General features: G+C 42.7%; 2 protein-coding genes across 4 annotated transcripts in view; one reads left to right on the top strand and one right to left on the bottom strand.

Annotated features, from left to right (window-relative positions):
• Positions 1-588: 588 nt before the first annotated feature.
• LOC140733627 (uncharacterized) lies at positions 589-26235 on the bottom strand. 2 transcript variants are annotated; one of them, XR_012100326.1, is made up of 3 exons: positions 26087-26235; positions 21526-21705; positions 589-2545 (listed from the first exon to the last, which is right to left on the bottom strand). XR_012100326.1 is itself a non-coding variant. In XM_073057208.1 (2 exons), exon 2 carries the CDS (start codon positions 20592-20594, stop codon positions 19095-19097), a length of 1500 nt encoding a protein of 499 aa, XP_072913309.1. In that variant the 5' UTR covers positions 20595-21705; positions 26087-26235; the 3' UTR covers positions 18863-19094. The 2 variants fall into 2 exon arrangements, 1 of the variants encoding a protein (XP_072913309.1); XM_073057208.1 differs by lacking the exon at positions 589-2545 and having other exon boundaries at positions 18863-21705.
• Positions 25634-27942, top strand: part of LOC140733628 (chloride intracellular channel protein 5-like) — a 129169-nt gene continuing 126860 nt past the window's right edge. The window contains exons 1-2 of one of the 2 annotated variants that reach the window (XM_073057211.1): positions 25634-25760; positions 25898-26496. In XM_073057211.1, coding sequence (XP_072913312.1) covers positions 26092-26496 — 405 coding nt within the window. In that variant the 5' untranslated portion in view covers positions 25634-25760; positions 25898-26091. Of the gene's footprint in view, positions 25761-25841; positions 26497-27942 lie in introns of those variants that run through there. The other variant, XM_073057210.1, reaches the window with a different exon arrangement.

The following is a 27942-nucleotide window of genomic DNA, read 5'->3' as shown; positions in this document are numbered from 1 at the left end:
ACCCAGGACAAGCTCTCTTCTCACTGCTGCCACCAGGAAGAATGAGAAAAAACTCAGGATTCACACCACAAGGTTCAGGAACAGTTACTACCCCTCAACTGTCAGGCTCTTGAACCAAAGGGGACAACTTCACTCAATTTCACTTTCCCCATCATTGAAATGTTCCCACAATTAATGGACTCACTTTGAAAGACTCTTCATCTCATGTTCTTGATAGTTATTGCTTATTTATTTATTATCATTATTTCTTCTTTTTGTACTTGCACAGTTTGTTGTCTTCTGCACTCTGGTTGAATCCCTCAGCTAGCCAGTGTTTCATTGATTCTGTTATGATTATTAATCTACAGATTTAAAGAGCATGCCAACAAGAAAATAAATCTCAGGGTTGTATATTGTGACATATCTACATATTTTGATAATAAACTTACTCAGAACTTTGAGCTTTTGAACTTCTCATTTGCTCAAGTTTGTGACCTGAATTGAAAAGATTAATGCAGATAAACATTATCTTTTATTCTATTTAATCTATTTTCAATTAATTTCAATAAGAAAATGTACATAAAATGTTTTTTTAAATAACTGCTTCACGAATGAGTTCAGTGCCAACTGTTCTCAGATGCCTCTGATGATTACAGATATTTTGAAGCAGTGAAAAGTCCTTTAAGAACAGTGAGTTGTTGTTAACCATCAGACGATCTCCAAGACTGCCTCAGGATTTTGAACTGGAGGCCTAGTGACAATTCATACACCTGCCACAGCCAAGAATCTTGATTTGGAAAATGATCAATGCAACAAAGCCAAAAGATCTACTTATAATCTGTACTTGACTAACCAATTTAAATGGGAAGCAAATTTTGTTAATGCATTCACAGAGCTAGGACACAAAATGACCTTGGCTACCATTCTTGGTAAGCATCTATCAAAATTATTTAAAAGATGCCACATTTAGCAGTTCTTCTAAATAGCCAGCATGGGGATAATGGACAGAGCAGCCACCTTCCATTCTGTAACATTACATACTCCAGTTAGTAAAGATGACTGATTCATTTGTGATTTCTCTGATGTTTGAATAGCCTGTTGACATTTATGTTGAGATAAAGTAGTTGGCTAAATGTGGTTTCAGCTGATTGGTGCTGGGACTGTTCTACAAAGATGTGTTATTTATTTCAGTTAAATGGAACTTAATAAAGAGGTCCATTTTGTAATAGAATTGTATTAATTTCAATATTAATGTTTCAATATTATGAACATTGAATTTTTACAGTTTCAGGTAACCCATATCCACCATGTTCCTTCTCTACTCCAGCTAGGTTTTCTAATCTTTAGATCACCTTTTTCTCCACCTCCTCACTTCCCGCCACCATTACCTAATTCCGTGTGCTCCACAAGCTGCCCATCAGCCCCGACCCACCTGGTTCCATCCACTATCTACCAGTCCCTCACTCCTTCCTTTCACGTCTTCCTCTACACCAGTGTTACCCAAACATTTTTAGCCACCTTTCATACTTAAGAACTTTCATACTTGTCAATATCCCCCCTAAAGCACTTTCATACTTGCCAACGCCCCTCTTACACACAATATACTTCCCCGTGCCCCCCTAGAGTAAAAACATATCAACCATATGCTAACATGAGAAAAATGATTCTGCTTTCAATTTCTATTTGTCTTTAAACTCAGCTTGCACAGTACTTGTGTACTATACAGCAGCTTCGATATCAATGTGACCCTTGAGCTTGATGGATTTTAGCAAGAGTTATAATATTTCATTCAAGTTGTGACAGCAAAAACCTTGAGTCCCCACAGGTAACAATGTCCAAGCGGTTTCAGCCCAAAACGTCGACTGTACTTTTTTCCATAGATGGTGCCTGAGTCCCTCCAGCATTATGTGTGTGTTGCTCGGATTTCCAGCATCTGTGGATTTTCTCTTGTTTTCAAGTAATTTTCGTTTTTTTTGTGTGTATCTGGTTCACAGTGCTGAAGGCTCTTTCAACAAGGTAGGAGGATGGAAATGCAATGAAGAGCCGTTTGGCTCTTCTCCAAAGACCAGGAAACTTCGTATGACAGTGTAGCCACATACCACAAAAGCTGACATTTTTAAAAAGCATTTTTGCTTCTTTATCCTTCTGAATTTTGATAACCTCTTGCTCTTCCTGCTCTTCCATCTTGCAAAGAACTGGATTAATTATCCATTCTGGAATTTCCAGATCATTCAAAATATCGAATCGATTCTGAAAATCCTTCTTCAGTGACTGCAAGTATAAGTAGAACTCTTGCAAATCACCATCTATTAAAGAGAGTCCCATAATTTCCATGCAGGGAAACTGTGGGAACATTCTTCTCCCAACATTTTGCTTATACCTTTCCAATTTTCCAATAAAAGTGGACTCTGCACTTTTTGCTTGGATTAAATTGAAATTCTCACTCTGCAGTTTCATATTTAGAATGTTCATTTTGTCATACAGATTGGTCAGGTGTGCCACATCTCCATGTAGAATTTCAATCTTGTTTCCCAAGCTCTTGTCGACTTTAGCAAAAATTCTATCACTGTAAAAAAAAATCAAAGAAACATTTTAAACATGTCATTTGACAGCCAACACACTTCAGTGTGAAGAAGCAAGCATTCAAATGCTTCACCATTATCTTGTCATAACTGGCAAAATATCCTGCTATTTAATAGATGAGCTTTAATTTTGTTGATAGCAGATATTACAAGAGTCATGCTTGAAAAAACTCGGTGCCTAAAGTTTTTGGTTGTGAGAGTTTGACGATGAATTACACAAAGGATTGCAAACAGAATTGGAACTTCTTATTTTCATAAATGCCACTAAACCAGCATGGCAGCCTGTCATATATGGTGGTCCATCTGTTGCACAAGAAATCATGTTCCTAATCAGAATACCTTTATCCTCAATATACATTTGAGCTCATCATAGATTTATTCTCCATTGATATTTGTTTTTAACTTTTTACAAAAGAGAATCCCTTCATAAATTTTTCCATTTTCGATAAACCATACATATGTCATCAGCAATGCCTTGTTGTCTGGCACAGTTGACTTACCAATTGTATCCCAAATTCTGTTTTTTGTATCTCTGTGCACAGTTGATACTCAGTGTCTTCACTCATTTCATCAATACGGTAAGCTACAGAGTTATTACTCAGAGGCATTGATTTTTAAATAATGGTATCCACTTTGAGAACAGTGGTGAGCACTTCTGATACAGCAGGCATTATTAATCTTTCACCAATTGTATGAGATTCTCCACACTTTGCTATCATTTTGGGAATGTTAAAAGAAGCAATGAGACCCCTATCAAGGGCATTATTAGCTTTCTTGGCAAATGACTTGAACGTGCAACACTTTTTAAATGCTTCTTTCATCTTCTGGACTCAAGTAATACCATAAAAAGACTCTTTAGGGTGCCTTTTATGGGAGAGTTCCTGCAATCTTGATGGTTTCATGGCTTCATTAGACAGTACAGTATTACAAATAAGACGCATGGGGTGTCACTGATCTGACAGGAACAGAATAAAACCAAACTCCAGGAATGTAACATCGTATTGATACACATTCTATAGTTTCTGTTTCTTCGTAGGATTAGAATTCAAAGCTTCGCCACCTCCAGACTCATGGAGATCACACTGTAGATATTTATCCATCACTAATGGGGCTAAGTTAAAATAAAAAATTAACACAATCTGTAAATGCCTATTGGATGTCGACGACAGCAGTGAGTTGACACGGTTGGTCAGGTCTTGTGCCTCAAGTTAGGGTGCTGCTTACTGCCCTCCCCCAAGAATGTTGAATGCCCCCCAATGACCTGTATTTCCAGAAATGCCTCCTCAGGACATGTAATCATTTCCATTGGGAATCACTGCTCTACACCCTCATTCTTGATGCAGAAGAAGAAGATTAGAATATTAGCTAACTGTATATCATTGGAATGTGGGAGGAAACTGGAGCACTGAAGGAAATGCACATGGTCACAGGGAAAACATACAAGGGGGAAACAGTCACGGGGAAAACATTGAACTCGATCTGTGATCACAGGTGCTGTGAAGTGCCGCACTAACCATTATTGTACTATGCTGTTACTATACAGGGTTTCGACCCGGATTATTGAACTTTGCTTTGCCTCCACGGAGGCTGCCTGACCCAGAGTTCCTCCAGTAGTTCTCTTCTTGCTCCAGGTTCCAACATTTGCAGTCCTGTGCGTCTCCTCTCATTACGTTTCATAAATCTGCTCTTGTTTACAGGAAAATCACTTGCAGGTGATGGACAGCAACAGGATTTACATCTCTGGGTTCTGTTTTTAGATATTAAAGAAAGGCACAGGGTGGAAAATGAATCTTACAAGCAAAGAATTACACACCATTAGAGGGGACCAGTCGGCCCATTGTGTTACTCCTTAACAAATAAAAAGGCCTTTGATGTAAACTGGTAGTCAATCTACCACCAGGATAATCTGGGGTGAGGCCCCAGCTTCTGCCACCTGAGGCTCGGAGGCAGTTTTGGCCACTCTGCTTTTCAGGTTGGCTACAACTGCAAGTGCCAGACTTTGATTTGATCCACTGGGCCACCAAAGTTGATTACCACCCATGAGAGGTGGTCAAAGTTATGCACCACCCATCCCATGACATTCAGCTATAACTTGAATCGGTCTCTTTTGTCAATCAGTCAGCCTATGCATACAGCTCATCTTTCAAGAGCTCAGTTTAAGAGAAATTCTCCGATTTCAAAATACAAATGAGATCAAGTGTCCAAGAACACACAAAAGATCTAATTCATTCCAACACCTGACTTTTCTCCATAATCCTGCAGAACCCCGTATGAAAATTTTATTTCACTAGTAATCACTGCTCTTTCAAACAGAGCATTCTAAGTCACAATTTCCACATTAAGAAAATATATCTCCAAAGCAACACACATACAAAATGCTGAAGGAACTCAGCAGGTCAGACAGCATCTATGGAAAAGAGTAAACAGTCAGTGTTTTGGGCCGAGACCCTTAGCGGAACTAAGAAGGAAGGGGGGGAAGATGCCAGAATGAAAAGGTGGGGGGAAGGGGAGGAGCTAGCTGGAAGATGATAAGTGAAGTGAGATGGGTGGGAAAGGTCAAGGACTGGAGAAGAAAGTATCTGATAGGAGGGGAAAGTGGCCAATCAGAGAACGGGAAGGGGGTGGGAGCCAGGGGCAAGTAATAGGCAGGTGAGAAGAAGTGAAAGGTCAGAATTGGGAATAAAGGGACAGGGGAGGGGGAGGGATTATTTTTACCAGAAGGAGAAATTGATATTCATGCCATCGGATTGGAGGCTACTCAGACGGAATATAAGCTGTTGCTTCTCCACCCTGAGGTGGCCTCATCTTGGCACAAGAGGAGGTCATGGATCAACATGTCGGAACGAAAATGGGAATGGGAATTAAAATGTTTGGCCACCAACGTAGAGGAGGCCGCATCGGGAGCACCGGACACAATAGATGACTCCAGTAGATTCACAGGTGAAGTGTTGCCTCACCTGGAAGGACTGTTTAGGGCCCTAAGTGGAGGTGAGGAAGTAGCTGCATTAGTAGGTGTAGCACGTGGGCTGTTTACAGGGATAAGTGCCTGGAGGGACCTAATCAAAGGCCTTGCTAAAGTCCATGTAGACAACATCCACTACCTTGCCTACGGAAGGTGAGGGGAGGGAGGTAAAGATACATTTTGTGGTAGGTTTCCTTCACAGATGGCAAAGATGCAGAAATATATTTCCATTTAGACTCTGATTCTTTTGCTCACAGCCGTGTCCTGACTATTTTTGCTGGCACAGTGGTGTAGATTTTAGAGCTGCTCCCTCAGAACTCCAGCAACCCAGGTTCAATGCTGTCTTCAGGTCTTGTCTTTACGGAATTTGTCCATTTTGTGACCTTGAGGGTTTACCTATGGTAGTGCAATTGCCTCTCAAATCCCAATGCCATGTGGCTTGGTGGGTTGGTTGGCAATTGAAATGGCCCCTTCTGTGTGTGTGAATGGTAAAATCTAGAGAGCATTAATGGAAATGTTGGGAGAATAGATTGTGAGAACGTTAGAGTGGGTCGGGATTAATTTGTATAAATTCAATGGACTGAAATGGCCTCCTTAAATGTCTTCAGGAAATATGTTAAATCTAAGACCATAATATATAGGAGAAGAATTAGGCTACTTGGCCCATTGTGTCTGCTCTGCTATTTCATCATGTTTTCATCTCAGCTTCAATCTCCTCCATTCTCTCTGTATCCCTTCATGCCCTGACCAATCAAGAATCTATCAACCTCTGCCTTAAATTTAGAAAAATACTTCGCCTCCACAGCTGCTTGTGGCAAAGAATTCCACAGATTCACCAATCTCTGGCTAAGAAAATGCCACTTCATCTCTGTTCTAAAAGACGCCCTCCTATTCTGAGTGTGCTCCCTGGTCTTAACTCTCCCACCATAGGAAGCATTATTTCCACATCCACTCTATCAAGGGCTTTCACTATTCAATAGGTTTCAATGAGATCACCCCTCATTCTTCTGAATTCTAGTGAATACAGACCTAGAGCCATCAAACACTCTTCATATGACAAGCCATTCACTATTCGATAGGTTTCAATGAGATCACCCCTCATTCTTCTGAATTCTAGTGAATACAGACCTACAGCCATCAATCACTCTTCATATGACAAGCCATTCAATCCTGGAATCATTTTCATGAGTCTCCTTTGAGCCCTCTCCAGTTTCATAACATTCTTTCGAAGATATGGGACCCAAACCTGTTCACAGTACTCCAAATGAGGCCTCACCAGTGCTTTACAACGTTTCAACATTGCATCCTTGCTTTTATATTCTAGTCCTCTTGAAATGAATGTTAACATTGCATTTTCCTTCCTCACCAGAGACTCAATCTGCAAATCCTGTACAAGGACTCCCAAGTCCCTTTGCACCCCAGTTTTTTTTTGTATTTTCTCTCCATTTAGAAAATAGTCAACCCTTTCATTTCTTCTACCAAAGTTCATGACCATACACTTCCTGACACAGTATTCCATCTGCCCCTTTTTGCCTATTCTCCTAATCTGTCCAAGTACTTCTGTAGCCTCTCTGCTTCTTCAAAACTACCTGCCCCTCCACCTATCATCATATCGTCTGTCAACTTTTTAACAAAGCCATCAATTTCCATCATCCAAATCATTAACGTATAACGTAAAGAGAATCTGTCCCAACACAGACCCCTATGGAACACCACTAGTCACCGGCAGTCAGCTATAAAAGGTTCCCTTTATTCCCACTCATAGCCTCCTGCCAATCAGGCACTGCTTACAACATCAACTGATTCCTCTTGGTCTATACTGCTTGTTATTTCTTCAAAGAATTCCAACAGATTTGTCAGGCAAGATTTTGCCATGAGGAAACCATGCTGACTAGGGCCTATTTTATCATGTGCCTTCAAGTACCCTGAAACCTCATTCTTAATAATCAAATCCAAACCTTCCCAATTAATGAGGTCAGTCTAAATGGCTTATAGTTCCCTTTCTTCTGCCTCTCCCCTTTCTTGAAGAGCGGAGTGAGATTTACAATTTTCTAGTCTTCCAGAACTATTCCAGAATCTAGTGATTCTTGAAGTATCATTATTAAGCCTCCACAATCTCTTCAGTAACTTCTTTCAGAACTCTGGGGTGTACCTCATCTGGTCCAGGTGACTTATCTACCATCAGACCATTCAGTTTCCTCAGAACCTTCTCCCTAGTTATGGTAACTTCACACATTTCATGCCCCCTGACATTAATCTCCCAGCTATAATCTTCTTTCAGCTATGATTCCGTGATGCCTACAACATCACACCTGCCAATCTGCAACAGTGCTGCAAGTTCATTTACCTTATTCTGTGTACTGTGTGCATTCAGATATAACACCTTCAGTCCTGTATTTACCCTTTTCGATTTTGTCCACCTTTTACATTGCAGCTCATTCTGTTGACTGCTGTTTTGCCCTATCAACATCCTCTACTCACTATACATTGCCTCTGTAACCAGCTCCCTCATCTTCAACACTAGTACCTGCCTTTCCTACGATACTTCTTGCATTGACTGGACTGCCAACACAGATGCCTTGTGCATGAAGGCACAGAGTTGACTGTACTTCCTAAGAAGGTTGGCGTCATTCAATGTCTGTAGTGAGATGCTGAAGATGTTCTATAGGTCAGTTGTGGAGAGCGCCCTCTTCTTTGTGGTGGCGTGTTGGGGAGGAAGCATTAAGAAGAGGGACGCCTCACGTCTTAATAAGCTGGTAAGGAAGGCGGGCTCTGTCGTGGGCAAAGTACTGGAGAGTTTAACATCGGTAGCTGAGCGAAGGGCGCTGAGTAGGCTACGGTCAATTATGGATAACTCTGAACATCCTCTACATAGCACCATCCAGAGACAGAGAAGCAGTTTCAGCGACAGGTTACTATCGATGCAATGCTCCTCGGACAGGATGAAGAGGTCAATACTCCCCAATGCCATTAGGCTTTACAATTCTACCGCCAGGACTTAAGAACTTTTTAAAAGCTATTATTAATGCTTTTTGAGATAGTGATTTAGATGTATATCATATTTTTTACTGAGTTAAGTATTGTATGTAATTAGTTTTGCTACAACAAGTGTATGGGACATTGGAAAAAAGTTGAATTTCCCCATGGGGATGAATAAAGTATCTATCTATCTATCTATCTATCTATCTAAATACATACAGCTCAGGATACCAGTTGCACCACGCTCAACTTTTTGATTCCTAACTTTGAGGTCTTACCAACATCTGCCTCCACAACCTCTCCACTAACTGGAGATACAATCAGTATGGACAAGCCCAATGTTCCATTCTGTAGAAATCTGACTGATTTGTTTTCTAGATATATAGGAAAACTGGAGTGTTCTGGAACTCTGGTTCCCATCCCTCTGCAACTCTAGTTTAAACCCCAATGTGCACCATTAACAAACCTTTCCACTAGATATTAGACCCCTCCAGTTGAGGTGCAAACCAGTCAACATGGAGAACTTGTCTATGTTAAATATGGACTCTACAGCTTGGGTCTGAATACTCTCTGAAAGTGGGTGCAGAATAGATTCACAGTTTACTGACATTGAATGGTTAAAAAAAATTATGAAGGCGACTTGATTGGGAATGCTAAGGATTGCTATTGACCTGTGATCTCCCATTCTTATACCACTCCTCTCTGCTCCACCCACTTCCAGCAACTGAAGGCCATTACCATCAAGGTGATTATTGCAATTTTTGATAAGCTCTCATGTTCAGGATACACAGATAACACTTTGCATTTTAAACCACCAATAAACTTGTCTTGCTTGCACTTTGTTCTCCCTTGGATCTAAAATTCTACAAATCACATTAAAAACCATCTGGCAACTATCCTTACAAACAGAAGTTATTATAAAACACTGCGACATTATTCAAAAGCTTTATCAATCAATAGTCAGCTGTACTATGGTTTCCAAACTGTGGCATGACCATTTAGGAAGAATATTATGGGGTTGGAGAACTTAGAGGAAATTTTCTTTGATGTACCAGAATGAGAAACTTTTGTGTGGATGGAATAACGAGATTCTGTTTTCCTAAGAGAAGAGGGTCTTAACATTTTGAGTGTTTTGGGAGAATACAGGAAAATTATTCAACTGTCAGAATTGTCAGCAACTGGTAAACAACAACTTAGTGGCCAGACAAACAAGAACAGGAGAAATCTTGCTAGCCAGATATAATTTATCTCTTTGAACAAGTTTTTAGTGAAATGCCAGAATTGCTCCTCCCTTGGCTCTGAGTCAAGTTTTGTCTCATGTAAAATATGTTGGGATGTTTTCATTCAAGAATTTTAATTCTGACTCATTGCTGTTCAATTATAAGACTAGCTAATGGTTTCTTAAATCATGTATGTTTTTTCATATTTTATGAGACAGACAACTTTTCTTTCAGAATCCAAGTTTTCCCATATATCTAGAAAACAAATCAGTCAGATTCATAGAGCATGGAGCATAGGGCTTGTCCGTACTGATTGTGTTGCCCAGTGAACTCATCCCACCTGCTTGCGTTTCGACCCTAATTATCTAGATGCCTTTTAAATGTTGCCAATGTGCCTGACTATTTCTGTCAGTTCATTCCAAAAGATCATAAGACATAGGAGCAGAATTAGGCCTTTACCCTAGCTCTTACTTAACTCCAGTCACAAAGGTTTAACATTCTCAGAGCTTATGTCACTTCTTTCTAAAGATGTAATTCCTTCTCTTACCAACAGAGCCACACCACTGCCTACGCCTTCCTGCCTGTCTTTTCGATACAAATATATCCTTTGATGTTAAACTCCCCACTATGACCTTCTTTCAGCCACAAATCAGTGATGCCCACAACGTCATACCGACCAATCTCTAAATGTGCCACAAGTTCATTCACCTTAATCCGAATCCTATGCACATTTAAATACAACACCTTCAGTCCTGCATTCTTTTGACTTTTGACTTTTGCCTCTATGATACAACTTAACTCTTTGTACTTTATGCAGTTGTACCCAATCACTGGCTTCTCTTTTCTTCCATTCATATTACATATCACATCATCTGACTTATAAACCTGGTCTGTCATACCGGTTCCGCACCATATGAGCTTAAACCATTCCCAACAGCTCTAGCAAACCTACCCGTAATGTCCCTCTTGGATTCAAATGCAACTTGTCCTTTTTGAACCAATCACATCTGCCCCAGAAGAGGTCCCAATGATCCAGAAATCTGAATCTCTGGCCCCTGCTCCAATTATTCAGCCACACATTTATTTGTCACCTCATTCTATCCCTATCTTATACAGTCCTGTCAAGTCGCCCCTTGATCTCCTACATTCCAGGAAATAAAGTACCAGTCTATGCAACCTGTCCTGAAACTCAGACCCATAGGTCCATCCAACATTCTGTACTCTTTCACGTTTAATAACATCCTTCCTATAATAGGATCATCAAAACTCTACACAATACACCAGGTGCAGCCTCACCAGCATCTAATATATGTACAACATAACTTTTAGCGCTGATAAAGACCAGCGCGATGAAGTTTTCTTCACCACCCGATTTACCTGTGACACCGCTTCTCATGAACCATGCACTTGCTCTTCCAGGTCACTCTGTTCCATAACACTTCCCCGTGACCTTCTATTCAGGCAGGATACAAAACCTCCTGTTTACCCGGATTGAAACCCTCAGCCACCGTGTCTAGCTGAGCAAGACCCTCCTGTAATTTTTCGTAAAATTTGACATTATCTATTACACAGCCTATCATCTGGAACATTACTAACCATGCCTTGTACATTCACATCCAAATCATTTATATAAATTACAAACAACAAAGGTCCCAGCACTGACCCCGCTGGCACAAGTCTCCAGTCACTGTTGGATTTATTATCAATGATATATGACATGAAATTTATTGTTGGTACCACATTAGCCGCTCACCAGTTCTCAGAAACTCACCTGTGGCCAGAGATGAAGCAAACATCTCTGCAAGGTGCTCCACAATTTCTCCCTTGCTTCCCACAAAAACCCAAGAATGCACTAGGTTAGGCCCTGGGGAGTTATCCACCTCAATGCACTTTAAGGCCTCCAGCACCTCCTCCCTGCTAATTTGTATGTGGTCCAAGACAACAGCACTCATTTCCCCCATTTCTTAGCTTCCATCATTTTACCATAGTGGATAGTGAAGAGAAATATGTGTTAAAAATCTCTCCTATTTCCTTTGGTTGCACGCACAGATGCTCATGCTGATCTTTAAGGGGACCTGTTCTCTTCCTAGCCAACCTTTACTCTTAATGTATCTACAGAATATCTTGGAGTTTTGCCTCACCTGGTCAATTAAATCCTTCTCTTATCCTCCCTTTTTGCCCTCCTAACTTCTCTCTTAAGGGTACTCCTACACTTCTTGTAGTCATCAATTAGTTCCAAATTGCTTATGTACTATGTATGCCTCTCTCTTTTTCTTAAGCACAGCCACAAAATCCCTTGTTAATCAGGGTTCGTGAAATCTACCAGCCTTTCCCTTCACCCTGACACAAAGTGCTCACCAACAGACGTTTCTGCCAATCACTTTGAGCTAAAAGCAGTGGATATGGCAATACAGTAATTAAATTTGTGGATTAGCAGCAAAAGTTCTTGACCAATGATCTGGAGACATGAGTTCAAACCCACCATAGCAACTGGGTAATTCAAGTTCCAGTAATTAAATTTAAAAACACCTTTATATTATAAGAGGAAGAGCATTTCAAATGCTCTTGATCTTTTCAATGATTTCAAGTTCCCTGGCCCCAATCATCTTATTTTCACTATGGATGTCCAGTCCCTATACACCTCCTTCCCCCATCAATGCTTTTCATTTCTTTATGGACCCCCAGACTCAACCAGTTCCCCTCCATCACCACTCTCCTCCATCTGGTGGATTTTGTCCTCACTCTCAACGATTTCTCCTTCAGTTCCTCCCACTTCCCTCAAACAAAAGGTGTAGTAGTCATTCGCACTTTAGCTAAGTGGAACAGTCTGTGTTCCAAGCCAACACTGGTATCACTCCCCAACTTTTCCTATGCGACAATAATGACTGCATTGGTGCCGCTTCCTGTACCCCAACAGAGCTTGACAATTTCATCAACTTTGCTTCCAACTTCCACCAGGCTCTCAAATTTACCTGGTCCATTTCTGACACCTCCCTCTCCTCTCTTGATTTTTCTGATTCTATTTCTGGAGACAGCTTATCTACTAATATATTTTATAAACCAACTGACTCTCACAGCTACCTGGACAACACCTCTTCCCACCCTCTTACTTGTAAAAATCCATCCCCTTCACTCAATTCCTCTGTCTCCACCGCATCTGCTCTCAGGATGAGGCTTTTCATTCCAGAACTAAGGAGATGTCCTCCTTCTTCAAACAAAGGGGCTTCCCTTTCCTCCACCATTAACACTGCCCTCAACTTCATCTCTTCCATTTCACGTACATCTGCCCTCACCCCATCCTCTCACCACCCACCAGGGATAGGGTTCCTCTTGTCCTCACCTACCACCTCACCAGCCTATGCATCCACATATAATTCTCCATAGCTTTTCCATCTCCAATGGGATCCCACCTCCAAGCACATCTTTCCCACCCCCCACTTTCTGCTTTCCTCAGGAATCGCTCTCTACACGACTCCCTTGTCCATTTGTCCCTACCTAGCACTTATCCTTGCAAGCAGAATAAGTGCTACACCTGCCCCTACACCTCGACACTGGGGTCATTTACTGTATCTGGTGCTCCCGGTGTGGTTTCCTGTATATTGCTGAGACCCAACATAGATTGGGTGACTACTTCATTAAGCACTTATGCTCCATCTGCTAGAAAAAATGGGATCTCCTAGTAGCCACCCATTTTAATTCTACTTCCCATTCCCATTCCAACATGTCAGTCCATGCCCTCCCCTACTGCTGCGATGAGGCCACACTCAAGTTGTAGAAACAACACCTTATATTCTGTCTGAGTAACCTCCAACCTGATGGTATGAACACCGATTTCGCAAACTTTGGGTAATGCCTCCCTTTCTCCTTCACCACTCCCCATTCCCATTTGCTTCTCTCACTTTATCTCCTTCCCTGCCCATTACCTCTCTCTGTTGCTTCTTCCCCTTCCCTTTCTTCCATGGCTTTCTGTGTTTTCATATCAGCTCCCCCCTTCTCCAGCCCTTTATCTTTTTCACCAATCGACACACCTCCTCCTCTCCTGGTTTCACCCATCACTCACTACCTAGTATTTCTTCCTCCTCTACCTCCACCTTCTTACTCTGACTTCTCATCTTCTTTCTCGAGTCCTGCTGAAGGGTCTCAGCATGAAACAGCGACTGTTTAAACTTTTCCATAGATGCTGCCTGGCCTGCTGAGTTCCTCCAGCATTTTGTGTGTGCTGCTTTAAGACTCAGTAATGGTAACCAAGAAACCACAGGATTTCGTTTGGTAATGTCTTAATGGTTGAGGGATTTATTCATGAACTCTGTGATAATTTGACAGAACCGTGGATATGTCTGTGACCCTGTGGCTGTCCATTTAAACTTTACTGTAAGGAGGGGTTTTCATGCTTTACCTGAACATTTTGGTTCTTCTTTGCACACCTCTTCACGTATGATGGCCAATTCCGTTGTAAATGTGATTTCTCCCCCCGTTCTGAAATTTTACATTGATCAATCCATTTTTATAATGATTAACAGGATAATTTCCTAATTAGTAAGGTGCTGAACTCATAGATAGTGGGACAACAGGATAAAGACATAGTTCAATGTTAACTTGTAGTATTCATCTGTCACTTGCAGTTCTTCACACAAAATTTGTAACACTTCCATTTAGAATTTCATCCTATATTCCTTATGATGTGATAAATAACAGTGCATGCGTTTGTCTGGAAAATCACTTCAAGCACACAAGAAAAATAGAATGCTTTAAATACTGAAAATGATAAATATTTATTGTCGTTAAAATGTCATCCATGTACTTGTGTAGAGTGTGCAATTGTAAATCTATGAAACATGACCAAAATTCTGTATTAATGATCAAGTTCAAGTTTATTGTCATCTGTCATTGTCATACAACCAAGCAAGACAACGTTCTTCTGGACCACGGTGTACCCCCAAGGCATATATCACGCAAAGCATATAAAACAAAATATTGCCATAAATAAATTAATAAAATATAAGTCAAAAATGCATGTAGTGTGCAGCACAGACAAACAGTAAACTCCTAGTGACAACATCAGTGGTACAGGGTATTCATTAATCACACAGCGTGAAGGAAGAAGCTTTACATACTGTATATGGATACACCCAAATGGAACAACGGTGCATCCACAAAACATCTATCACACACAGCACATGAGCCAAAATATTATCATAAATAAATTAATAAATCATAATTCAAAATGCATGTAATGCACAGCACAGGTAAACAGTAAATAATAAACAGTAAACAGCTCACTGTCCTAGTGACGAGACCGCGGTGATGGCAGTGTAGTCATGTATCCAGAGATACTGGCCACGTGACAGATGCACTGCCACCTGGCTGGTCAGAGGACACACCACACGCCAATCAACATTTGGTCCCTCCCAACTAATCAATGCACACCTAAATTATTGGTCTCCTTAATTGGATTATCTTGCCCAGCCCCATGCTATAAAAGGTGAGACATGTGCCTGGCTCGGTCTCTCTTACAGACCATCTCATTGAAGGTAAGTGCATTAGTTTATGTTTGGGAAGGTCTATCGTTTGTCCTGGTAAGGGAGCTGCAGCTATCCAAGGTCAAGGGGGATAGCTGTCGTAGTGCTTTTCCCTTGTTCTTTGTATGTGTAACTGTACCCTGTACACACACCGCTTTCTGTGTATTGTACAGCCAACCCGACCTTCCCCACACATGTTAACCCTAAGTGTTTTTTGTTAGAATATTGTAGTTGCTTGTGTTGACCTGACTTCCCCTTGTAAATAAATTCCTTATTATTAAAACTGTGTGTGTCCAGGCCTCTACTGTTGAGACTCAAAGAACCAGTTATTTTCCATCACAACAAGTCATTAGTCTCACAGCTTGAAGGAAGAAGCTGTTACCTAGTCTGGCATTCCTAGTCCTGATACTGTGGCATCTTCTTCCTTATGGTAGTGGGCCAAAGAGATTGTGGGATGGGTGTTAGGGATCCTCATATACAACAATCCTGGTAAATGTCATAAACAGGCAGAAAGGAGACCCTGGTGCCCCAGTGATCCTCTCAGTGGTTTTTACCATCCACTGTAGGGTCTCGTGGTCTGATGCTTTGCAGCTTCTGTACCACACAATGATGGAGCCAGACAAGACACACTTGATAGAAAGATATTAGAATGGTGACGGGCAGCTTTGCACACCTCACTCTCCTCAGAAAGTGTTGACACTGCTGTGCCTTCTTGACTAAAGAGGACATGTTTTACGCCCAGGTTAGATTGTCTGTTATGTGCACACCAACGAATTCTGTGCTCTTCATTCTCTCCACAGTAGAACCATTGATGTGCAATGGAGAGTGGTCAAACTGTGCCCTCCTGAAGTCCACGGTCATCTCTTTTGTCTTGTGTTACTCATCATTGTTGCTGATGAGGCCAATTACTGTAGTCAAGTGAAGTGAAGTTTATTGTTATTTAACTACATACATGTATATAATGTGTATAATCATATTATATAGAAATGAGACAACATTTCTCTGAACCAGGGTGTAAAGCACAGCAGTACACATAACACATGATAACTTATGAAGGTAAGGATAAAATCTACAGATGAATCACACATAAATAACAAACTAAAGTGCATGAATATTAAATATTGTAAGATGTGGAACAGATTAACCAGTGACACTTTGAATACGATGTGGCAGGGAGTTCAGAAGCCTAATCAGCCTGGGAAAAGAAACAGATTTTCACCTTGACTGTTCTTGTTTTTATGCATTGTAGTCTCTGGCCTGATGGTAGAAAGCTGGAGAGGATGCTGGATGGATGGGTGGGATCCTTAATAATAGGTCCCTCCATACACAGCACTCCTGATAAATGACCCCGGTTGATGGTAGGGAGACTCCTATGATCCTCAAAGTTCTCACAGTCCTTTGTAGAGACTTCAGGTCCGATGCTCAACTGCTCCCCTACCAGGTGGAGATACAACTTGACAGGACACTGTTAATAGTGTTCTTGTAAAATGCAGTTAAGATGGTGGAGTGGGAGCCTAGCTTGCCTTAATCTTCTTAGGAAGTGGAGGCACTGTTGTGGCTTCTTGTTCAGGGAGGTGATATTAAGGGACCAGGTGAGGTCATCCATGATGTGACGTACCAGGAACTTGACGCACTTAGCTCTCTCTACAGAGGAGCCACGTATTCGCAGAGGGGGATGGTTCATCTGCACCTTCCTGAGGTCCACAATTACTTCCTTTGTCTTCTCCATGCTCAGGCTCAGGTTGTTCTTCTCACACCAACCCACCAGCCGCTCCACTTCCTCTCTATACTCCGTCTTGTCATCATTCTTGATAAGGCCAACCACTGTTGTGTTATCAATGGCCTGGTTTGAGTTGGCTCCTGCGACACAGTCATGAATCAGCAGTGTGAACAGCAGCGGGCTGAGCTCACAGCCTTGCGGAGCACCAGTGTTCAGTGTAATGTGGGACTAGAGACATCACTGCCCACACAGACTGACTGTGGCCTCTCTGTTAAGAAGTCCAGTATCCAATTGCAGAGGGAGGTGTTGAGACCCAGTGAAGACAGTTTCCCCACCAGTTTCTGCGTATGATAGTGTTGAGCGTTGAACTGAAGTCTATAAACAGCAGTCTGGAAGATGAGTTCCCATTTTCCAGGTGGGACAGGACGGAGTGGAGGGCGGAGGCTATCACATCATCAGTGGATCGATTTGAGTGCTAAGCAAACTGGAAAGGGTCCAGTGTAGCTGGGAGAAAGGTTTTAATGACCAGTCACTCAAAGCATTTCATAATGGTTCCTGTTAATGCCAGCAGGCCATGATCATTTACTGTTACTGTTGCCTTCTTTGGCACTGGAATGCTGGTTGCCGCCATGAAAACCAAGGGGACAACGGATTGTTCCAGAGAGATGTTGAATATATCTGTCGGCTGGGCTGTGCAGTCTTTCAGAACCCGACCTGGTATATTATCAGGCCCCGCAGCTTTGCGTGGGGTGACTCCGGACAGGGTCTTCCTCACCTCAGCTTCAGCCAGACGAAATATCTGCTCCCCTGCGGGGAGGGGTGCCTTTCTCGCCAGCATTTTGCGCATCAAACTGGGCTTAGAAGACATTCAGTCTCTTAGGGAGTGAAGCATCCAGGTCACTGACACGTGGGGCAGATTTGTAGTCTATAATCCTTTGAATTCCCTGCCACATGCTCCTCGTGTCTCTGGTATCGTACCAGTAGCTGTAAATTCTCTACGAAGGCTCCCATTTCGCCTTCCTGGTGGAGCAGGAAAGCACATTTCTTGCTTCCCTGAGAGCTGTCGCATCTCTTGATCTAAAAGCAGCATCACAAACCCTCAGCTATGCATGGACCTCTATCGTAAGCCATGGCTTCTGATTTGCCCCACTCAGATATGTTTCGTGATAGGGAAATGTACTGCAGATATTACTATGTAACCAGTCACAGAATTCACATAATCTTCAATAGCCCCTATTGACATTAATGGTCTGGGTTTGAGATGGTAAACAGCTTTAAGTTCCTCGGCATAAACAGCACCGAGCATTTCACATGGTCTGTACATTCTGGCTGTGTGGTGAAAAAGGCACAATAGTGCCTCTTGCATCTCAGACAGTTGGACAAGTTTGGTATGGGCCACCAAATCATAAGAACTTTCTATAGGGGCACAACTGAGAGCATCCAGACTGGCTGCATCACTGCCTGTTATGGGAACTGTACCTCCCTCAATCACAGTACTCTGCAGAGAGTGGTGCGGACAGCCCAGTGCATCTGTAGTTATGAACTTCCCACTATCCAGGACATCTACAAAGACAGGTGTGTAAAAAGGGCCTGAAGGATCATTGGGGACCCAAGTCACCCCAAACACAAACTGTTCCAGCTGCACCATCTGGGAAACGGTACCGCAGCATAAAAGCCAGGACCAACAGGCTTCCGGGACGGCTTCTTCTGCTTAATTCATACTGATGCAACTGTATTTCTGTTATATTGACTATCCTGTTGTACATAATATTTATTATAAATTGCATATTGCACATTCAGTTGGAGATGTAACATAAAGATTTTTACTACTCATGTATATGAAGGATGTAAGTAATAAATTCAATTCTGATTCATGTAAACACAGATAGCGCCACCGCGAGTATTTCCTGAGATCGCTGGATTCCTGTCAGCCCGAAACACATTGAAACCCTCCAGCTGGATGGCCACATCTGGAATGGCGTCCTGAAACCAAATTTCTGTGAGAAAGAGTGTGCAGATGTTCTTCGCTCACTGGTTCAGTCTCAGACGCGGGTAGTCCAGTTCATTTTCAACTGAATGGATGCTGGTCAGTAAGAATGAGAGGAGAGCCGGCCTGAAGGGCTTCGACCTAAGTCAATCCCAGATATCCAGCGTGTTTTCCCCTTTTTCGTTTCCTTGTGCATCTCTTCCTACAGTGTCGCTCACGAGGTCTGCAGCGTGCAATGGCATATGTAATAAGCCCAGGCTGCAGAGCTCCTCTGCAGTCCAACAGCTCACTAGCGAGGTGGAATTGCTGTGCACAGAATATTTAACAGCCAGCAGTGTTTTCTGATCATAACTAAGATGTACAGGACATGGACGAACTATTACACCTGGAGACAAAGTGGTCGCTGTGTCTGACTGCGTGCCATCTTTAAAAAGAGATGTACCATCAGCAAACTTGAATCCCATTGGGATTCCAACATCCAAGCTCTGCCACCTAGTTGTAGACTGCTGAGTGGAAATCCTCATCCCGAAATCGTTGTAGTACTGCATAACCAAGTTCCTCACCTTAGCAGCAATCCATAGGAATACCATTGCAAACTGAATTAGGCCATGGGGAGCAGAACCATACGCATTTGCAAGATCAAGCCAAACTACAGCCAGATTTCTTCTCAAACTTTTCGGTTCCTGGATGGTATGCCATATCATACTAGAATGTACAAGGCATCCCGGGAAGCCTGGTATTCCTGCCTTCTGCACAGGTGTATTTACCAATCCACTCTTTATCACAAATGAAGATACTCTTTCTGCTAGAATCCCAAACTTAATCTTCCCCTCTACGTTCAGGAGTGAAATTGGTCGGAACTGATTCAATGTAGTCGAATTCTCTTCCTTCGGGATGTATACTCCTTCAGCCTCACTCCATGACAAAGGAACAACACCTTGTCTCCACACCACCTTTAACAATCTCCACGAGTATTTCCTCAGCTCTTCATGCTTCTTGAACACCTTATAGGGCACTCCATTAGGTCGTGGCACTGAACCTGACCTTGCCTTTCTGATGAACCGTTCAACTTCTGCCAGTTCTGACAGATTGAACGTCACTCCTGGCTCGATAGGCTTCACAAGCCCCGAAACGTCAAGCAAAGGAGCCTCCCGCTGTTCGTTAGAGTCGGTGCTTGCCAGGTGATCCTCAAGTTCTTGTTGAGAGATGTTAAACTGCCTGCTCTTACTTTGTTCAAACAATTTCTTTGTGAACTGGTGAGGGTTCTCAATGAATGACTTTCTTGCCTTCTCTCTCTTCTTTCTCTTTATACATTGTGACTCTGCACGACGGAGTGATGCTAACTTTAATCGAAAATGCTCTCGGAGATCAGCAAGCCCTGGCTTGTCACCCTCACTTGCTACCTTCCACTTCTGTCTCAACGATCTAAACTCTCTCCTCAACCTACCAATCTCCTTCTGGCATCGGCTTGGTGTCTGTGTGGGCTTTGCTTTCTTCAACTCAACCAAACCAAACCGGTACTTTTCAACATCGTAAATCATATCGCCCATCACTTCCAACTTTCTCTTTGATGTTCCCACGAAAGTGTTCTCCAATATCATACCGATATACTCTTCAAACACACGCCAAGCCTTCTCATCTGCCATTGCTGGCCACTTGATCTCTGCCTCCTCACCGCCGCCATCATGTGAAGGATCTACCTGGGGACTGTGGTCTAAAACCTGACCTGGGTTATCTCTCGTCTGGCCTGGAGTATGATGACTCTCTCCAGAGCGAATTGCTGTGACATGATTTACTCTTTGGAGCCGATTGAGTTAGGACTTATTGTTGACCTGAAAGAGAACACCAGTGTATGTTTGCTTATGATGCTAGTGTGGGGCCAATGTGTGTGATACCTGTCCAGTGCTTAGAGGTTCCTGCTATGGGATTTCTAAATCTCAGAAGCATATAGAAGAACAAGGATCACTAGCGGAAACTCTTGAGCTCCGCATTCATTTTGAGATGTTGAACATCAGGCATTGTTTTTCTTAGAAGGCCAAAAGCAGTCTTGCCTCACAGAAGGTATTAATACATTTTAGGTCCAAATTCAGATTTATCCAAAGGTTTCAAAAGTACATTTAATGTCAGAGAAATGTATACAATATACATCCCGAACTACTTTTCTTTGCCCCCAAAGAATGAATGACAGTTGAATGTCAGAACCCCAAAGTCCCCTCCAGCTCCCCTCCCTCCTGTGCTTAAGTGGCAACAAGCAAAGTTCCCCTCTCTCCAAAATGAAAAAAAGGGCATTAGTACCCACCACCGAGCACGTAAGTGCGAGCAAAGACAGACTTGCAGTACTCCAAAGACGACTTGTTCACCCAGTATTTGACAGACCACAGGCTCTCTCCCCAAATAAGGGAGAAAGAGAAGTCTCCGTTTCACAGCGAGAGGGGAGACATAACAAACAGCTCGCTGGTTTATGATGTTAAAAGTCCATTTTTCCGAGCTCTGTGCCCAAAGATCTCGGGTCTCTGGGCACTCAGCCTTAGATCTTCCACCTCCCACGACACACCGACCTCCTGCCCGGACACTGACCTTTGATCTGCCCGTCTCTAGAGCCATGAGATCTCGGCCCTCCAAAGGCAAGCTCAGCTCTTAGGCCGAGCCTCTGGTGTGCTGAATAATGGCCAGTCGTGAAATCCCCAAGAGCGCTTCCCATTCCCGCAAAGAACCATAGTCAGCATTTAACTCCAGGTCAGGGTCTTCAAAAGTACGCTGAAAGGGAAAAATAGAGATATTGAAGATGGAAATAGAGCTGTTTCCAAAGATGCAAGCAAAGGAGTCGCTGTTAGGCGCCATTAATCCTCCTAAGCTTCTCCTTTTTTTATCACATATCTAACAGTGAAATTTGTCCTTTCTGTTAACAAACAACACATTCAAGGATGTGCTGGGGGCAGCCTGAAAATGTTGCTGCACACTCTGGTGTCAACATAGCATGCCCATGGCGTTCAATAATATTACTAAGAAATGACTCCTGAAATGCTGAAAGCAGTCAGACATTTCTAAGATTCAACTGTAGATCTTTTTTGCTGGAGGATAGTGTTGTACAGGGGGCAAATTAATAGGGGATATTTGTTTTACCCATTATGATGCTTTGGAGCTTGAGCTCCTGACATTCATTGCATGTATACTGCAGTTCAATGAATGAGGTTGGGATTATCTTCATTCTGGAGTGGAGACAACATAGTCCGAATGATTCCCTGCAAATCTTGAAGATCAGCTACTTTTCAGTTGAAAGTAAATAAAAGCATTAGAGTGAGAAAGATGGAGAAGTGGGAATAATGCAGACTTACTTGAAAGTAGCTTTCACTAGTAATTGGGAAGTTATGGACCCATTACAACTTGCATGCCACCACAAATGTAAAAAAGAGACAAATTTTGACAGGTGGCCAAAAATGAGAAACTCTATAGACACTCTTGTGTTTAAAATTATATTTATTGCTGATCCCAAAATGCCCTTGAAAATGTGGTAAAGTGTCTTTCTAGTAAAAGTACACCCATAGTTCTGTTGGGTAGGGAGTTCTAGGGTTTAGACACAGCAACAGAGCTTCAAGTCGGGATCGTGTGTGAATTTGAAGAAAACCTGCAGGTAATGGTGTGTTCCCATCTTCTTACTGCCCTTGTCCTTCCAGGTGGTAGAGGGTTATAGGTTAAAGCAGTCTGGATTGCTGTTAAAGCAGTCTGGATTGCAACTGCACTGCATTGCATTGATAAAACACACTGTAGCCACAATACACCTGTGGAAGAGGAAATGAACATTTAGGTTGGTCAAAGGGCTACTTTGACCTGCATGATGTTGTGCATCTTAAGTATTGTGAGTGCCACATCCACCATGCTGGTAAAGATCATTATATCACACTCCTGACATGTGGTCTGTAGATGATGGGAGGATCACAGGGCGTGGGTTCCCAACATGAGATCCATGGATCGCTCGGTTAATGTAGAGTCCAGGGCTAGAGAAAGGATTCAGAATCCCTGCTCAGAACATCAAGACATGAGTCACTCACTCAGTATAACCACCTGCTTATGTAACCATATTAATGTAGATAGTTCATTTGGGTTTCTGGTCAGTAGTGACCAGAATGGTGATGATGAAAGAATTTATGATGGCAGTGTCATTGAATGACAAGGTGGGCATGGTAGCATAGTGGTTAGCACAACGTTTTGCAGTGCCAGAGATCACCGATCGGTGTTCAATTCCCGCCATGTCTGTAAGGAGTTTGCATATTCTCCCTGTGACTACGTTGGTTTCCTCTAGATGCTCCAGATCCCCACCCCGGGTTAGTTTTTGACTTGTGGGCATGCTATGTTGGCTGCAGAAGTGTGGCAATACCTGTGGTCTGCCCCCAGCAAATCCTCGGTGCGTGTGTTGATGCAAAACAATGCATCTCATTGTGTTTCCATGCTTCGAAGTACATGTCATAAATAAAGCTAATCTTTAAAGTTTTGAGTAGACTCTGTGTTTTTGGAGTTGGTACTGTATGGCACTTTTGTGACCAAAAATTATTTGCTACCTGCCAGCCTTATCTGAATAGTTTCTAGATCTTACTACTTGTAAGCAGGAGCTACTTAGTTTGCTGATGAATTTCAGGTAGAATTTAATATTGAGTAATCAAGGTACAATGCAACAACAACCATCAATCTTTTTTTTGTGCGTTTGGTATATTTTCACTCTGATGCCCACTGAATTTTACTAGAGATAAGGATGCACAAGTACTCTCTCTCTCAACTCACCCATGGAATTTTTCCTCATGGGTTCAGGTTTGAACTGTGATGAGAACCGAAGCTAACTGATTTTAGGAAAATCCAAACTGGGTATCAGCAAGCAAATTACTGGCAAGGAAGAGCTGCTTGGTAGCACTGTGGACAAAAAGTTATAATAATTGAAAGTAGATTGGTTGGTGGTAATTAGCCATACTGCATTTGTCCTGCTTTTTGTAAAGAAGTCAATCCTATGTAAATTTTCCAAATTGTTGTGCAGATGCCAGTTTTGAAACTGGGGAGGAGCATCTTGGCTGGAGGCAAAGCAAGTTCTCGCCTGTAGGACTTCAGCACGAACACAAACACAAGTGATTCTACAGATGCTGGAAATCTTCAGCACAACACACAAAATGCTGGAAGAACTCAGCAAGTCAGGCAGCATCTATGAATGGATAAACAGTCGACATTTCCGGTAAGACCCTTCACCAGGACAGCGTCTTGGCCTGAAAGGTTGACTTTTTGACTTGCTGAGTTCCTCCGGCACTTTGACGGTGTTGCTCGAGATTTTCAGCATCTCGAGTATCTTTTGTGTTTATGATTTGCTGTTCCAGCCCTAATGAAGGGTTTTGGCCTGAAATGTTGACAATTTATTCCGCTCCATAGATACAGCGTATAGAACATTACAGCATAGTACTGGCCCTTCGACCCACAATGTCGTGTTGGCCTTTTAAGGTCAACCTAGCTCTATGTAGCCCTCCAATTTTCTATCATCCACATATCTAAGATTTTCTTAAATGCCCGTAATGCATCTGCCTCTACCATCAACTCAACAGGGTGTTTCATGCACCCACTACTCTGTGTAAAGACCTTACATCTGACATCCCCCATACTTTCCTTGAATCACCTTAAAATTATGCCCCTTCATATTAGCAATTCCCCTACCCCCTTGGAAAAGATATCTGGTTATCCACTCGATCTATGCCTCTTATTATCTTGTATACCTCTATTGAGTCACCTCTCATCCTCTATCGCTCCAAAGGGAAATGCCCTAGCTTGCTCAGTCTATATCCGTAAGACATGCTCTCGAGCCCAGGCACTATCCTGGTAAATCTCTTCTGCACCCTCTCTAAAGCTTCCACATCCAGAACTGAACACAATATTCCAAACGTGGTCCAACCAAGTAGCTGCAACATTACCTCATGGCTCTTGAACTCAATCCCATATGCTGTCTGATGCTTTAGTACCAACAGCTGGGATGTTATCTAGTCTCATAGTCTTTGCTGTATTCATATTACTCTCAAACTATTTCTTGATAGCACATGGAGTAAATCGAAATGGCTGGAGAGAGGATTTTATGATGGTATAGATGGATCAATCTATTAGGCATTTCTGTAAGAATCTGGTTGTGAATGCTTCAGCCTTTTGTTCAGGGGGATTTGGGCCAACCACGTCTGAAACAGAAAGGATGAAAAGGGCTGAGTGACCATTTTCCCTGCTACGTACTGGGCATAGCCATAGTGAGGATGGATGCAAAAACGCTTTTGACAAAAGGAAGGTTAATATATAAGTGGCTCGTGCTGCTAAGTGTATTTCTTTCACTCCATCACAGTGAAGATCATCTTCATCACAGCGCTGAATGACAAAATCCATCTACAGCAGCTCTTTGGGGATGATCTCTTTAGTCACTGGGAAGAGCGATTGAGGAGGACCGGGAAAGACTCGCCCTGTGAAGCGTCTGCCTCTCTCCTACAGATAAGCACAACAAAGTATCTCTAGACTGGACACTGCACCCTTTTCAACTTCAATGCTAACAATCCTTAAAAGTTCGCCACTGCCTAAACTACTGATCTCTTCATTTCCTGTATCTGTCGGCGCCCTCTTTTTCCCAGTGTATGTAGCACCACCTTGGCACGGTCCTGTTTATGCCTTAAAGGCAAGTTTCCTTTGTCCTAAAAGACTTCTGAAAAGTTTACCAGACACTTCTGGCGCGACGTGAACAGCGTCCCTTTAAGCACCGTGCAAAGCGACGAACCTGTGAGTTGTGCCGCAGTTTACTGGCAAATCATCAGGTAATCCCGATAGCGGTTTATATTTCACCAAAGTAGTTAATGATTGGGGGAAGAGGCAATATATTTCATATATATATCTCTGGGACAAAATTAGTAACCCGCACAATTACATTAGTTTCGTTCTGGTCTCATTGCAGTTTGGGTGGTGTATACTCCGGGGGTGTGAGTACTCTAGCAGCCGGTGCAAGAGTTACCTCCTTGCTGCAGCCGCGATCAATCGCCGGAGGACATCCAGCTGGCCGCGCCCGGCGGCGCCATTTGTTGCTTGTTCACCTGAGCGAAGCCACTTCTTGAGAAAGAGTACTCACTCGCGTACATACACACACCTGCCATGGAGAACGGCTTGTCTGAGAACATCTACGAAATCCCCAATGAAAGCATGGAGCTGGAAGTCGTCTACGAGAACTCGCCGCAGGTGCTCGGAGGGGAGGAAGCCGCCGTCTACGACGATGTCGCCCGCCCCTCTTCGGATTCCCCCAGCCGCTCGCCTCCTTCCCCCTCCTCCTCCTCCTCCTCAGTGGAGAGCGCAGAGCTGAACCACCACCACGACGGCACGGAGCAGGGGGCTGACCTCGGCAGGGACGAGGTGGACGAGCGGCACAGCTGCAGCCCCGACGCCCACAGCCCACACCTGAACGGCAGCCGCAGCCCCAGCCCCAGCTCGAGTCCGAGCCCCGGCCCGGGCGACAGTGACCTGGTGCCGCAGCAGAATTTCGATATCTCCCTCTATGTCAAGGTAAGGATTTCTCTACCGCTGTCCGTTCTCGCCTTGCTGCCCCGTACCCTTGAAAGCCCCCAACAACTTCCAGGTACGTTTCCCCGCCACTCAAAGTTGTGCTTACAAAATGGTACACAGTGCTCATAAGCATTATCCAGTTAAATGTAACCACCTCCCTTCTTCCTTAAAAATAAATGCCCGGGAGAGGTTGGCGGTCTTCCCGCTTGTGGTGTTTGACTTGGCGTTGTGTGAGATGCAGTCGGGGGCGCTGTTTCACCCGGTACCGGGAGTACACACCCCGGTCGCGGTTGGGTCTGTATCGCCCGCGGTGTGATCATTCTTCGAAAGCGTCAGCGTATCCCGACAACATTGTGAATTCAAAATGTTGATGTTTAAACCTTGCAATACATGAAGGGAGAGTTTCTGCCGTGATCTATACCGGATCCCCTTTATCTGCAAATTCTAACTCAGCTTGGTGATACTTTGTGCAGTGAAACAAGCCCATTGGTAAAAGCTCTGACCTGTTGTATATCACTGTACACAGTTGAAAAGTATCAACCTGCACGTTGGTACAGCAAGTCTTATCACCAAGAGGGCTTTGTTGTACTTTGTGCACTTGCAATTAAATTGATTAATGGCTGTCTATTTGCTTTTTGATTGCTACTCTAACTTTTACTGACTTTTTGTTTTCCACAATGGTGACTATCAATCATTCTGTGGAAACATCGGTTTAAAAAAAACACTTTAAATGTACGGACCTGAGTAATTCAGTACCGAGAACTGCTGTTGCAGCAGAAAAACTGAATGATCTTGCATCTATAAATGTGCGCAATTCCTCACTGCATTTGCATCTAATTGTACTGCCTCGATATGAGGCACTGTTTCTGTACATTTCATTCAACTATACTCTTTATGCAGCTCTCTTAATGTAGGTCTGATGAGGGTTGAATTCAAATTGCTGAATGTGAATAGAATGCAGAATGTTAAAGGTGGATTGCCTCTTCAATCTGCCAACATCTTTTTTAAAAAAAAATGATTGCAGGACTTTTTTGTAATATTTTCTACTCTAAAAGAGGACAGCTCAGCATTTACGAAATATTTGATGGAGTGTTTAGTAATGTGATCAAAATTTTTGGAAAACTGTAACAAAATTGCAATGCTGGAATTTGGGGCTTTAATTATAATTGGGATTGTTCCATAGAATGATTTTCTGTGAAATGTTCTACTTAAAGGCAAGTTGCTCTTTTTCCATTTCTTTGAAACTGGATAGAATCTAATTCTGAAGATCAGTGCTCAAGCATTAAGGAAAAATGTGTATTTGGGTTAGTTTTTGTGCATTTTTTGATGGACACTTTGACATTTTTCTCATACTCTTTATACATAAAACCAAAGAATTGCAATGTCCAGAAAATACAACCTAATACCATATTATAATTAAATATTTTTAGCCTCTGGTATTTGCCT

This window comes from Hemitrygon akajei, chromosome 9, assembly GCF_048418815.1.
Source record: "Hemitrygon akajei chromosome 9, sHemAka1.3, whole genome shotgun sequence".
In the NCBI taxonomy this organism is placed as follows: domain Eukaryota; kingdom Metazoa; phylum Chordata; class Chondrichthyes; order Myliobatiformes; family Dasyatidae; genus Hemitrygon; species Hemitrygon akajei.
Note: the sequence above shows the minus strand (reverse complement) of the source record. Positions and strands in the feature narration are given on the sequence as shown.

Coding starts and splice junctions, on each gene's coding strand:
- LOC140733627 (XM_073057208.1), bottom strand. CDS start 20,594: ATGGCAGATGAGAAGGCTTGGCGTGTGTTTGAAGAGTATATCGGTATG.